We start from the raw sequence: 14,895 nt of genomic DNA, 5'->3' as shown, positions 1-14,895 counted from the left end.
TGTAGGTGTTCGTGTTCGTCTGACCTTCGGAACTTCCATCTATCGTTAACGCTGCTCTATATCAGAGTTGGACTCTTAAAAACCATTTTGACACACTAAAATTAGTGAGGCTCGCTACAAAATTTTGTGAAAAATCCTCCAAAGTCGCATAAAAAAATCTACAAAAAAATGAAATCATAAAAGCGTTATTAACATAAGCTTTTGTTTAATTTTTGTAGATTTTGAATGCGATTTTGGGGGATTTTAAGTTTTAACTTTGGGAACTTTTATGGGAAAAAAATTAATTGGTTTCAAACTTGCAGTATTCAAACTTAAATAAATAGTATCAATGATCAGAAGGGTATTTTGTTTATCATCATTTGGGATGTATATTAATTTAACTTGTGTTGTCTTATCCCTTAAGATCTTTGATAAAAACAATTTTTTTGATATCTAGTTATTTTTGTACTATTTAAATTTTAACAAAATATTTGGATCAAATAGAAAATGGAATGTTGTTTTCCATTACTAACAAGGATGACAACATCCATAAAAGCGAAGCTCTGAAACGGTATGACAAACGAACATTAACTCTTGTAGAGAACTGAATATACAAAATACGAATATATTTATAGTTTTGACAAAAATTTTCGTAAATATAGAATTCTGTTTAAGGATATACTGACATTTTTAGGATCAATCGGATGGTTTTATCACATAAAAGATTGTAATTGAAAAAGTAAAAAAAAATATATTTAAAATGGACGTACGGACATTCTAGTAACGATTATAGAGTTGCTGAGCTTTATAAATCGTACCTAACCACTAATGGAATCATCATGCAAAGTTTAAAATCGATAGGACAATTCTAACATGCTTATATTAACAAAAAAGCTATCCGTTACGGACAGACTGACTGACAGACGGACGGACTGACCGACCTTAATTACACAATTGTGAAACAGCTAGCAATAGTTGACAACAAGGACGTCCAAGCTTCTTATTTTTTATGGCGGGGGGTAAAATTTACATGGAGAGGGGTGGGGTTATTTCAAAATATACTATTTTAAAGAGTTGGGCATAAACACATTTTTTGGGGTGTAAAATGCAAATATAGTACACTAATCACTCTGTTTGTAAGTCTGTCGGTAGTGGTATGCTATGTGTGTTTTTTCAGCTGTTATTAAAGATAAACGGCTAAATTTTGTGCGGATATTTGTATGGCCACTGGGCTATACTATTCAACATTTTATATGCTTAGTTTTTGCTTTCATTTTCCTTGGTATTGATATTTAAGAGCTCCTCTACTTATGGATTATCTCATATTAGTTAATTTATATAAAAAAAAATTTAAATTCAAAAAATTTATAGCATTTAAATATTTAAAATTACAACAATATAATTTTTATTTCTTTGTTGATAAAAAGAATCCTTTTAAGAATATTATTGTAGGAAGAACAAAGGGATTTAAAAATGGATATACTATACGTGAATATTATGTCACGGAAAATTTTGTCATTAATTTAGGTTGCTACTTTATTCCACATTTATTAGTCAGTACTTTCCTTCAGTAGGAGGAAAGGGGATGGGGTAAAAGGGGTGAATGGTAGAATCTTTATATCAACCAGCAAGAACGACCATTTTATTAGAGTAGGCGAAAATTTTGTGCAACATCCAATTAATTATATATCGTTTACTGAAGCCTATAAAATAGAGTATTATTTTGATGTCTGAACAAATTCTACTGTTCCTATGCTTTTAATAAATATGTTTACATAATTGTGTCTAATTGTCATTGGAATCGTTTTTTAAATACCTGTGGATACACCCCTAGTTTCTAGGGGCCGATTATTCGAATAGAATGAGTAGAGCAGTAAAATAGCCTAAAACCCTGCCTACCAATTACCTTATACAGGCGAAGCTGCTTTCCAAGTAACTTTAAAGTCAGGTCCAACAACCAAGGATAACTAACTAAGACTTGGTTAAGTAACACCCAAACGACAACCAAATCTTTGATTGCATGACCTTTTTCTAGAAGTCTCAACTGTGCATGGTAATAAGTTGCGCCCTACTCTGTCTATTAATGTCGCGTTTCTGACATATAAGCAGTAGAAACCACTTTAGCATTCGTTATTAAAGACGTGGTTTTGAGCAACCTTTTTCATTTAGTTTAAATGTTCCTGTTCTAAACCTATAAATAAAAATAAAGTTTGCATGTGCGTTTGTTTAGTTAATACCATTAATATCAAGAATTATAGGGATCAGTTTTTTTTTAAATTCTTTTTTTAGGTAATTTGTAATTTTCTTATTGCTTCCCTTATTTTGTTATTTTAGTGAAAACTTATTTCTAGCCCTTGCAGAGGGCTCTAACCCTGTCGGGCCCTATCCCTGCAAGGTTTTTTTTTCATTAAACCTAACCTAAAAATTTTATCCAGTAGAAATAAGCAATGACTTTTGTCGAAATGTAATTTAAATGTTTTAAGTTGACTATGTTGATTTAGAAAGTAATTGGCCATAGCTGACATAAAATTATTAAATTTTTCCACTATTTATATATCCTTGTAATCCCTGGAATACGAAACTATTTAATAAAGTCATCCATTTAATTTTTAAACAATATGCAACCAGGGAGTAAGGGAGGGGACAATGTATTGAATATTTAATTTTTAAGAGTATCAGACTTTGGGTACTGGCTTACCTACATTACCTGGGTACTGGCTTAAAGGGAATGTGCAAGAATTCAGCAGGTTCTGCCTGACTTTGGGTACTAGCGCATCAATGCCCCGCTAACTAGCTGAATTAGTTTTGAATTTAGCAGACAGAAAAATTTGTTATTAGATGGCTGGTTTAATTAAACAAATATTTTTCCCAAGAAAATATTTTTTATGTATAGAAACTCTACTGTGATATTTATGTATTAAACAATCTAAGAACCCCTTGAATTTAGGTGGCATTTAAAAATATATGAGAAGGGTTGACAAAGTTTAATCACGATTTTTCTAGAGATTAATTACAGAATATTACTACATTGTAATGTAATGGTAATTTAATTTTTAAGTAAATTAATTTTTTCTTAGAACTAGTTTTGTTCTAAATTATAATATAACCATGATCCCTTTACAATTTTGGTCAAATTTTCTGGATAAATCTGTTTTTCATTGCTATTCAGCGAAAACTCTTATATTGAATTAATTGCCCATTGTCCCCTCCCTCCCCTCCCTGATATGCAACAGCAATCGATAAAAAATACGTGGGTATTGTGACAAGGAAATTTTGTTGATAATATAGTCCTCAGGTATTGGTCAATACTTTGCTCCATAGTCAAATAAAAAAATTATTATCATATTATCAAACCTCAACATCATCTCATTTAAATAGTCTCAAAGATAAGGCAAAACGGGCTCTTGTTTCCTTAAAAACCGCTTTTTTCGCTGATTTTTAGTAAATTCAAAAATATCTTTTTAATAGGACGTTTTTGGTTGGTTAGTATAGTGAAAGGTGCTTAGAAAATGTTAAGATTTGAAAATCAGATGAGAAATTTTTACATTCACACTCCCTTTAACATAACTAATCTGATCTAATATATAACTTCTGTAGTAGGGATTCTGTAAATTTTGAATGTTGTTCTCCTTGTTATTTTTATTTTAATAATTAAGAATACGACATAAAAATTTTATGTAATGCAAAAAAGCATCAAAAATGCAATTTTTACCTCTCTAATATGCAAAAAATATATATCAAATCAAAAATCACGAAACCTTTTTAAAAGATTTTCAAAGTTTTCTATAGCCATTCAACCAATATAATTCAACAAGCTTTATAAAGATCTATGGATAGTTTTAGACTATTTTATCTATAAATAAAAGTCTAAACGGCCTTACGCCTTTTTATGCCCCTTTACTTTCACTTTGAATACAGAGCCCCTATAGGCTAGGAGCTAAAAATATCGAAAAATTCATGCTAGCCTTGGAATTAAAGTTTTAGTTTAAGTAACATGTAACAAACCAACCCATGAATTGCTCTGCATTTGTGTGAAAGTCTTAACAGTGCATGGTAATCTTATGTACTTTTTCACGTCTAATCCCAGGCATACCATCAGTAGGTATCTTTTTTAATATCTCTAGTATGACGCAATGTGGTTTAAACTCGAACCCGACACCTTCTCAACAGCAAGCAGGGACGCTAGTGCTACCATTTGCGCTATTGCCGCAAATTAATAAAAGATGACTTACATCAATAAAAGCTTGTGTAACCTCTTCTAGTCGTCCAATCCCAGATGTACTTGATGAATATGCTATCACTTTTTTCCTGAAAAAGGATATTTTTTAGTGACAAAGCGACTCTATAGTTAGAGTTTATTCTTTCTTCCAGTTCTTAGTTTAGTTCACTACACACAGACACTTTCCTCTTATTGGTTTAAATTATAAACTTGCCTTTTGATTGGTTAATCATTCACAGACACATTTATTTTATTTGTTTAAATTCTAAACTTGCTTCCTGATTGGTTACTCACACACAGACATTTTTCTATTATTGATTTAAATTATAAACCTGCTCTCTGATTGGTTACTCATTCACAGACACATTTATTTTATTTGAATAAATTCTAAACCTGCTCTCTGATTGGTTACTCACAAACTTTCCTCGTATTGGTTTAAATTATCAATTATCTTTAAATTATCAACTTGCCTTTTGATTGGTTACTCGCACACAGACACTTTTCTCTTATTGGTTTAAATTTTAAACTTGCCCTCTGATTGGTTACTTGAACACAGACACTTTTCTCTTATTGGTTTAAATTCTAATCTTGCTCCCTGATTGGTTTAATCATACACACATACACTTTCCACTTTTTGATTTAAATTCTTAACTTGCCCTCTGATTGGTTACCTACACACAGACACTTTTCTCTTATTGGTTTAAATTCTAAACTTGCTCTCTGATTGGTTTAATCATACACACATACACTTTCCTCTTATTGGTTTAAATTCTTAACTTGCCCTCTGATTGGTTACTTACACACAGACACTTTTCCATTATTGGTTTAAATTCTAAACTTTTCTCTTATTGGTTTAAATTCTAAACTTGCTCTCTGATTGGTTTAATCATACACACATACACTTTCCTCTTATTGGTTTAAATTCTTAACTTGCCCTCTGATTGGTTACTTACACACAGACACTTTTCCATTATTGGTTTAAATTCTAAACTTTTCTCTTATTGGTTTAAATTCTAAACTTGCTCTCTGATTGGTTTAATCATACACACATACACTTTCCTCTTATTGGTTTAAATTCTTAACTTGCCCTCTGATTGGTTACTTACACACAGACACTTTTCCATTATTGGTTTAAATTCTAAACTTGCCTTTTGATTTGTTACTTATACACACACATTTATTTTATTTGTTTAAATTCTAAACCAGAGGTGAATTCTTTTAAAAAAATTTTGGCTCACTGACTCACTAAAATAGTGAGGCAAAATTTTTAGCATGCCTCACTGATGAGGCAGTGAGCCAAAAAGTTGTTTAAGAATGCACCTCTGCTCTCTGATTGGTCACTCACACAGAAGCTTTGGTTTAAATTCTAAACTTGCTCCCTGATTGGTTACTTGCTCACAAAAAAATCTCTTATTGGTTTAAATTCTAAACTTCCTCTCTGATTGGTTACTCACACACAGACACTTTTGTCTTATTGGTTAAAATTCTAAACTTGCTCTCTGATTGGTTACTCACACACACACACTTTCTCTTATTCGTTTTAATTCTAAACTTGCTCTTTGATTGGTTTAATCATACACACAGACACTTTCCTCTTATTGGTTTGAATACTAAACTTGCCCTCTGATTGGTTACTCACACACAGACACTTTCTCTTATTCGTTTAAATTCTAAACTTGCTCTCTGATTGGTTACTTGAACACAGACACTTTTCTCTTATTGGTTTAAATTCTAATCTTGCTCCCTGATTGGTTTAATCATACACACATACACTTTCCACTTTTTGATTTAAATTCTTAACTTGCCCTCTGATTGGTTACCTACACACAGACACTTTTCTCTTATTGGTTTAAATTCTAAACTTGCTCTCTGATTGGTTTAATCATACACACATACACTTTCCTCTTATTGGTTTAAATTCTTAACTTGCCCTCTGATTGGTTACTTACACACAGACACTTTTCCATTATTGGTTTAAATTCTAAACTTTTCTCTTATTGGTTTAAATTCTAAACTTGCTCTCTGATTGGTTTAATCATACACACATACACTTTCCTCTTATTGGTTTAAATTCTTAACTTGCCCTCTGATTGGTTACTTACACACAGACACTTTTCCATTATTGGTTTAAATTCTAAACTTTTCTCTTATTGGTTTAAATTCTAAACTTGCTCTCTGATTGGTTTAATCATACACACATACACTTTCCTCTTATTGGTTTAAATTCTTAACTTGCCCTCTGATTGGTTACTTACACACAGACACTTTTCCATTATTGGTTTAAATTCAAAACTTGCCTTTTGATTTGTTACTTATACACACACATTTATTTTATTTGTTTAAATTCTAAACCAGAGGTGAATTCTTTTAAAAAAATTTTGGCTCACTGACTCACTAAAATAGTGAGGCAAAATTTTTAGCATGCCTCACTGATGAGGCAGTGAGCCAAAAAGTTGTTTAAGAATGCACCTCTGCTCTCTGATTGGTCACTCACACAGAAGCTTTGGTTTAAATTCTAAACTTGCTCCCTGATTGGTTACTTGCTCACAAAAAAATCTCTTATTGGTTTAAATTCTAAACTTCCTCTCTGATTGGTTACTCACACACAGACACTTTTGTCTTATTGGTTAAAATTCTAAACTTGCTCTCTGATTGGTTACTCACACACACACACTTTCTCTTATTCGTTTTAATTCTAAACTTGCTCTTTGATTGGTTTAATCATACACACAGACACTTTCCTCTTATTGGTTTGAATACTAAACCTGCTCTCTGATTGGTTACTCACACACACACACTTTCTCTTATTCGTTTAAATTCTAAACTTGCTCTCTGATTGGTTTAATCATACACACAGACACTTTCCTCTTATTGGTTTGAATACTAAAATTGCTCTCTGGTTGGTTTAATAATACAAACAGACACTTTCCTCTTATTGGTTAAAATTCTAAGCTTGCCATCTGATTAGTTACTTACACACATAAACTTTTCTATTATTAGTTTAAATTATAAAGTCACGCTCTGATAGGTAACCCACACTAAGACACGTTTTTCTTATTGGCTCAAATTCTAAAGAAGTGCTATGATTGGTCAAACACAATAAAAACTTAGACTTACTTGTAACCAGCTCTAACTTCCCCTATAGATGACCCTTTTGTACAGTTAAGCAGACTGTAAGACTTCTCTAAAGGTACCATCGCCTAAATAAAAAAAAGAAATCTTAAAATATAAAGTAGTAAGTTTTTTTATCTTGCTAACCTCTGAACCGATATTTTTCCTAAAAAAATTTACTTTTCTTTTAAAACTAAATTGAATGTTAGGGGATCGACTTCAACCCGAGCGTCCCTAGGGGACTCTAGGGGCGTAGCCGCTGGTAGAGAGAGAGAGATAGTTAATGAGTTTTGTTTTGTTTTTCTATATTAAAGGTGTTTTCTATTATAATGACAAGTACAACCCACTCCTTAAGCGTTGCGAAAAATCTGTGCTTTATCTAAAACCTAGAATTGCATCAAATGTTAGTGTACTCTTTAAACAGTACAGGAGCTAACGATACCACTAACTTTAATATTTTTTGTATATTTGCTAAAATTTCAGGAAGTGGGGGTACATTGGACTGTATATTATTTTAGTCCCCAAAGTTTTATGATGACGTTTTCTTATTGGTAAGCTGAACAACTTTGAGGACTTCTATTGTATTTTGATTTGTTGTTTCTTTAAGTTGAGTGTACAAACGTTTCAGCTACTAATTGTAATTTACTAAAGGGGTAATTTGTGTATCATTATTAAGAAAATTACACCAATTTATCGGTCATTGTCTTATCCCTTTAGATCCCCGCTAAAGATATAGTACTTTCTCTCTCTCTATCTTTTGGGAAAAAAACTTACTTAACATTTTATCATGTAATGTAATCTAAGTTTTTAAATTATAGTAAATGAGAAGTAATTTTAGTGCCAGTCATAGGACACAGTGATACAGGTATAGGACATTGAAAAGAAAGAATATCTTTACGATTTACAGAAAACAAATCGTTACAAACACACTTTAGTAGTCCGCCAACTTAACTAAAAATATTAATTTGTCTAAAAAGTTGAGTTTAAGCGCTTAACTAACTTAGAAGCGGCTTATAGTGCCTAATATAAAAAAGGACGTCATACAATACAAATAACCAATAATAGGCCAGTATACATTGTTATTGGCCAATGGAAAAATGTATTCTGGCCGATCAACAGTCATTTGTATTGAATGATGCATTTTTTTGGGTACTTTTATAAGCTGCTTCACATCTATCACCAAATAAATAGCATCATGGAGATAAGCAATTTTACATACAATTTTATTTAGACTTGTACAGTTTAACATTCTGCTTGTACACAACTGACACTTGTAAGTTTTAATGTTTGTTCGTCCAACCGTCTGATTTTAGAGCTTTGCTTTTAAAGATGTTGGCATCCTTGTTCTTTTTTATGTTTTAAAATTAGAAATTAACCGCTATACCGATATGTTTCTTCTCCTTTACAGTTTAGCTTCTTTTAGGTTAATAAATAGCTATTTTGGGGGAGGTGGCCACACTCCACTCAAGAGAAATAGCCCTTTAAAAAAATGAGTGTATAAAATTTACTACAAGACTTTTGTCATGTTAAATCTTTTATAAATAATAACTAATTATTATTAGATTAAAACAAATGTCAAATGGTATTCAAAAATCATAAAAGCTTATCCTTATACTAAAGTAACAGGATGTTTGTGTGTCTGTTTGTGTGTCTGTGTGTTTGTTTGTACCGAAGGATCTCGCTAGCCGCTGAACCGATCGGGTTCTCCTTAACAGGGTAGCTTCTCATAGGTCCAGGGAAAGTTAAAACTATTTTCTTGGGGGGTGGGACACCCCCAACCCCCCCAAAAAATGAAAAATACCCCCCAAAGAAAAAAATTTGAATTGTTTTAACTAAAATTGAAAAAACAAAAAATTTCGCCCCCACCCCAAAAAAAAAAATTTTTAAAACTTTTTTTTAAAATCTAAAATAAGAAATTGGTTTATTAAATTCGACTCTCTCTGCCTCAAGTGCCCCTAGAGGCCTCTAGGGGCGTAGCCGCTAGTATATAATAAAAAAAAATTATTATTTATTAAGATATTTCCTCAAATCAAGTTTTCCTCTAGGTGTACAGTAAATTATAGAAATGTAAATATTGGACTACAACAAAAAGTTAGGAGCATCAACTTTTAAAAAATTGTTAATGCTAAGTCAACCTCGTTTTATGGTGTGCGCGTTTTAATTCAGAGCAAAAGATTTTTTGCTTTATTGAATTTTGATTATTTCTATTGATACTAATTGATTTCTATGTTTGTGTACTTTCTTCTTTATTTAACACTACCGGTTATGCAACTAGAGGACTTTAGGGGCATTAGAGGAAAAGCGTGGATTCGACCCTTAATTTTCAATAGTAGTTTTAAAAATGAAAATAAATCTTTTTCTCTAGGAGAATGGTGGCACCCTCCTCCAACTTAAGTATAAACCTTCCCAGGCCCTATAAGAAGCTACATTGTAAATGAGAATGTTAACGGTTCGGTGACTAGCGAGATCCTTCGGTACAAACAGACATCCTGTTATTTTACATTTTTTTAAATCTTGGTTTTTAATTGACGTATTTTATTGTATTCTTAAACCTTAAAACTAAAAGTGCTTTAGTTAATCATTAAAAAAGGATTTATTTTTAAATAAACCATTTAACCTTAATTTAATCTTATTAAAAAATAACATTTAAATAAAAGTTGAGATAATCCTTATAATAAAGTCGGTATATCTGTTTGTCTGTGTGTTTGTACCGATGATTCTCCTTTACAGGGTAATAGGTCCCGGGAAGGTTTATAACTATTTTTGGGGAGGGTACCACCACCCTCCCAAAAATCACAAAAAAAAACATTTATCTAAAGAGACTTGAACACAACATTGCAAGGTATCGTAGAGTTTAAAAAAAAAAACATTTAAAATGCCACCAGAGGCCTCTAGGGGCATAGCCGCTAGTTGTTAATATTTCAAACAGTGTCGTACACAGGGTTTTGCCGGTGGGGTGCGCGGAGTGCACTCGGAAATAATTCTAAAACTCCTTTTAAACTTAAAAGGTTTGTATTTTTTTGACACCTTCTATTTGATCAACCTTCTCAAATGTTCAAGAAGCGCCCTTCAACTGGTAAATTTTCGCTAATTTTTTTTTCACGCCCTTTTTAAAGGTCGTTGTCGAAGGAGTGGATGCACCCCCCCTTTTGCACGCCTCTGTATTTAGATAAAAAAAACAAGGATGAAAACATCAATAAACGCGAAACTTAACAAATGAGAAAGTAAGATAAATTTGCATAAGCAAATATAGAGTAACAGCGTATTTAATGGTAAACATTATCTAAATATTATCATAATATAATATAATCAAATATTTTGTATAAAATTACGTAAATACAAGATGCTAAATATATAGAAGTAAACAAAGGTACAGAGAATTACACAATGTCTTATTATCTTAGAAATTACAAATTTATATAACAAACAATGTTAAGAAATGCTTAGATGCATATTTTTTTGTTAAAACTACACGTCATGTAAACTATACAACATACTAAAACTTATTTTGGTATGCTAAAAAATATATACTAATTATAAGCACCTTGACTAAAGCAAAGCATTTAACAATCAGAGACAAATTATTTATTAAGTTATGTCATACTATATCATTGGGAGGTTTATTACACTAGTCCCAGAGTTTTAAAATAACGTTTTCATATCTTTGGCCTAACAACTTTGGAGACCTTAATAAATTTTGAATAGTTGGTCCATTAAGTTTAGTGCTAAAACATTTCAACCACTAATTGTAATCTGCAGAAGGGGTAAGTTCGTTTATCATATTTGGGATCTTATACAAATTTATCGGGAATTCTCTGATCTCTTTAGATAACTATAACAAGCTTCTCAATAATGGCGAAATTATTCGGTTTGATAGCAGGATCTTAATGGACAAAAAAACTGACTACTTTGTTATCATACCTTTTCCTATTTAGGCATAAAACTTCCGTCCTTAATTGCATTGACTTGATTAAAGTAAGCTTCGCTTTTTTGTTGTTGTTATCTTATTTATCTTACTAGAGGCAACGCCCATAGAGGCCTCTAGGGGTACTTGAGAAGGGGAGAGTTAATTTATAAAAAAAAAATTGGGGGTGGGTATTTATTTTCTAGGTGCGATTTCTCTTAGGAGGGTGGTGGTACTCTCCCCCAAAATAGTTATAAACCTTTCCGGGACCTATGCGAAGCTACCCTGTTCAGGAGAACCCGATCAGTTCAGCGGTCAACGAGATCCTTCGGTACAAACATACTAACACACATCCCTTTACTTTATTATAAGGATATCTAGAGCAAGATTTGATTTAGTATTCAATATCAAGGATTAGACAATGGACAATAAATTCAAATATATTCCTAATGAATATAAATAATAAAACCCCTCCTCTAGATTGAAATTTGTGCTTGAATAATTTGCATACTACTAGTTCAGATCAAACCAATCAAAATATAATAAAAATTCCCAAAGTTTTAACTTTAGGTATCAAAATTTTGTATGGAACTACTTTTTTTAGATATCAGCAAATTTTTATTGAAACCGTTGTTAAAAATGTTAAGTAAAGATTTACATCATTTCAGAACTATTAAATCATTAACTTATTTTGATATTTGCCTAATGTCGGGTTCAGCATTCTTGCTGGTTAATACTTTTTTTAGCAGAATCCCTTTTGATGTCAAAGTGCCTCCATTAACACCCCCCCCCCCTCAGGCTAAATATCAAGTGAAAACTTTTAAAATAAATAGGTCGTAAATCAAGAAAAGTTCGTTTCGTGGCACGCCCCTTAAGGGTAGCTTTTCTCCTATTTCTAGCCCCTGCGGGGGGCTCTAAACCTACGGGGCCAATTGCCTAACCCTACGGGGCAATCCCATGACCCAATATAACCTAACCTAACATAAAATGACCTGTAAAAAGCTATTTTCAAAATACGACAAATCGACCCTTAATTATAATTTGCCACGAAAGGGACTATACAAAAAGAAAATTTTCTGATCATTTTTGGAAAAAAAAATCATACATTTCTATAAAAATAAATAAGAACCATGGCAACATCCAAAAGTAGCGAAGCACTAAAGATCATGGTTGGACAAATGAACAAAGGGATTTAAGGGGCAGATGTTTGGTGGTCATAAATAAAAAACAATTAACCATAAATTATTGGATAAAATTTATACATTTTAAAAGGAGATGTTCAGGTGTAATAATAAGTATTATGACAAAAAAATAATTAGAAATTTATGAATCCTTTTTAGATAGGACATAATGTATTTTTTAGACCGATGGACAAATTAAGTTGTATTCTAAATTATCTTTGTTATGTTACGGACTGATAAATGTGCTAAAAAACTAAATTATAGAGTAGCTTTGCTACTACAACTCGTTAAAACAGAATAGTTATTTCTCGCATCGTATTATAAACAGCTTTTCGCGGATATAGAATGTACAATTATAAGATTAAAACCAGTTTTTTTAGCCCCGAGGTGCCGAAGGCACGGGCTAAAAATCTGGCTTTAATCTAATGATTGTACATTTTTATATTCGTAGAAATCTGGATTTAATACGATGCTAGACATAGTTTTTTCGTATGGATGAGAACCAGTTCCTATCCACCGGATTCGAATGAATACGAGAAAACATATTTCAATTCTTTTTATGAGTTCTCTATTATCAGCAAAAAGGATGCTTCCATTTTTTTGCACAGTGTTGCATAATTGCTCCCCCTGTGCATAATTAATTGCAAGTAAAATGAGAACATTTTAAAAGAAATAATGGGTGAGGTATAAAATATCCTGATATAAAAGTAACGGGATGAGTTTTTGTCTGTTTTTAGCTCAAGATATGGTTCTCCTTTACAGTGAATCTTCTCATACCTTTACCAAGCCAAGAGAAATCCTCCCCCCCCCCCCCTCTCCGAAAAATTCTTCTTTTTTAAAACTACAATGAAAACGCTTTAGGAGAATATAAAGTAGATGGACTACTGAATTTGTTTGTGTATATAACCTCTAACTAGGGTTGGGTCGGATACCGGATATCCGGCTGATTTATAATGCCGGATATCCGGCCCAACCCTACCTCTAACACTGAACATCCCATTTATAATTTACTTGTATCTTCAGTATGTCATAAAAAAAAACATAAAAATACATGTGGAAGGTTTGGTGACTGCTCTTTTTACAATTCTATCCGTATTTTCATATATATTTCTAGTACTTGGTTACTTATGGATGTTGTCATCCTTGTCTAAATCTTTTATGGATTAATTTGATTATTCTTTTGCCCATGAGCAAATCTTAACAGGGAGGGAGGGAACATTGGGCTGTTTATTCCACTAGCCCCCAAAGTTTTATAATAACGTTTTATAACAACTTTGGGGACTTGTAATGAATTTTGATTACTCTTGGATCTATAAGGTGGGTGTCTAAATGTTTCAACCACTAATTGTAATCAACAGAAGGGTAGTTTTTTGTATCATCATTAAGGATGTACATCAATTTATCGGCAATTGTCTTATTCCTTTAGATCCCTGAAATCTTAAAGTTAAAAAAAAAGGTTGCAAATTTCTTATGATAAATGCAACTTTTATTTTATTTTATTCAAATTGCAAATTCTTTAACTTGAGACTGTAATGACACCAGACTTTTAATTACCTCAAATTTACTAATTTCAGAATGCTTTGGCTTCGAACCCGAATGATATCCACTGGATAAGAACCCGTTGTCAGGCATACTGAAACTCATGTATCGTATCGTATTATATCTAGTTTTCTACGAATATAAAAATGTACAATCATAATATTAAAACCAATTTTGTTAGCCCGTGCCTTCAGCATCTCGGAGCGAACAAAACTAGTTTTAATCTTATAATCATACATTTTCATATCTGCAGAAAGCTGTGTATAATGTGATATGATAAATAACTATTCTAGTATGGCTTCGAAACCGGTTAATATCCGCTGGATAAGAACCGGTTCTCAGCCATACTGAAAGTCATGTATAGCATCGTATTATAGACAATTTTCTACGAATATTAGAATAAAAATTAATAAAATCAACAACAGTTTTTTATCCTTTGACCCTACGGAGCTAACAAAGTTGATTTAATAATTTTCATTTCGGAAAGCTGTCTATAATGCGATGCGATAAGTAACTATATTCCATATTTGGTTGCCTTTGTTTATGTCTTTCTATCTTTTTAGTTTTTCTTTTTTCCTTCTATATTTCTGATATTAATTATATTTTTATATTACTTACTTTGTCTGTCAGTCGTGAAACAGACATAAAAATATATATTTTCGAGGGTTTCGTGATTTTTTTGACATGTAATCTTTTTTTTACAAATCGAAGCTACTCTATAATTTTCTCCCAGCATGTTTTCTCAATGAATTATTAGGAAGTAAAGGTTAAAGGGTGTTTACCCCATGTCTAAAAAGAGCTTTGACGCCCTTGCCTGTATTGTTCTGTAAATTATACTAAGTATAATAATATTTAAATATAAAAATTCTTTAGATTATCCCCTTAAACCTTTAAAAAATTCTAAATATACCCTCCTTTAAAAAAGAGCATTGAACACTGTGCCTGTATTGGTATGTAAATTA

General features: G+C 31.8%; 1 protein-coding gene across 4 annotated transcripts in view; it reads right to left on the bottom strand.

Annotated features, from left to right (window-relative positions):
- Positions 1-14,895, bottom strand: part of LOC145305807 (uncharacterized) — a 59,098-nt gene that overhangs the window by 38,386 nt on the left and 5,817 nt on the right. For all 4 annotated transcript variants that reach the window (XM_080147628.1, XM_080147630.1, XM_080147629.1 and 1 more), the window contains exons 2-3: positions 7,316-7,398; positions 4,212-4,287 (exon numbers count right to left, since the gene is read on the bottom strand). In XM_080147628.1, coding sequence (XP_080003754.1) covers positions 4,212-4,287; positions 7,316-7,395 — 156 coding nt within the window. In that variant the 5' untranslated portion in view covers positions 7,396-7,398. The remainder of the gene's footprint in view (positions 1-4,211; positions 4,288-7,315; positions 7,399-14,895) is intronic.

Source organism: Acartia tonsa, chromosome 14 (genome assembly GCF_053477335.1).
Source record: "Acartia tonsa isolate MP-2025a chromosome 14, ASM5347733v1, whole genome shotgun sequence".
Classification (NCBI taxonomy): Eukaryota; Metazoa; Arthropoda; class Copepoda; order Calanoida; family Acartiidae; genus Acartia; species Acartia tonsa.
Note: the sequence above shows the minus strand (reverse complement) of the source record. Positions and strands in the feature narration are given on the sequence as shown.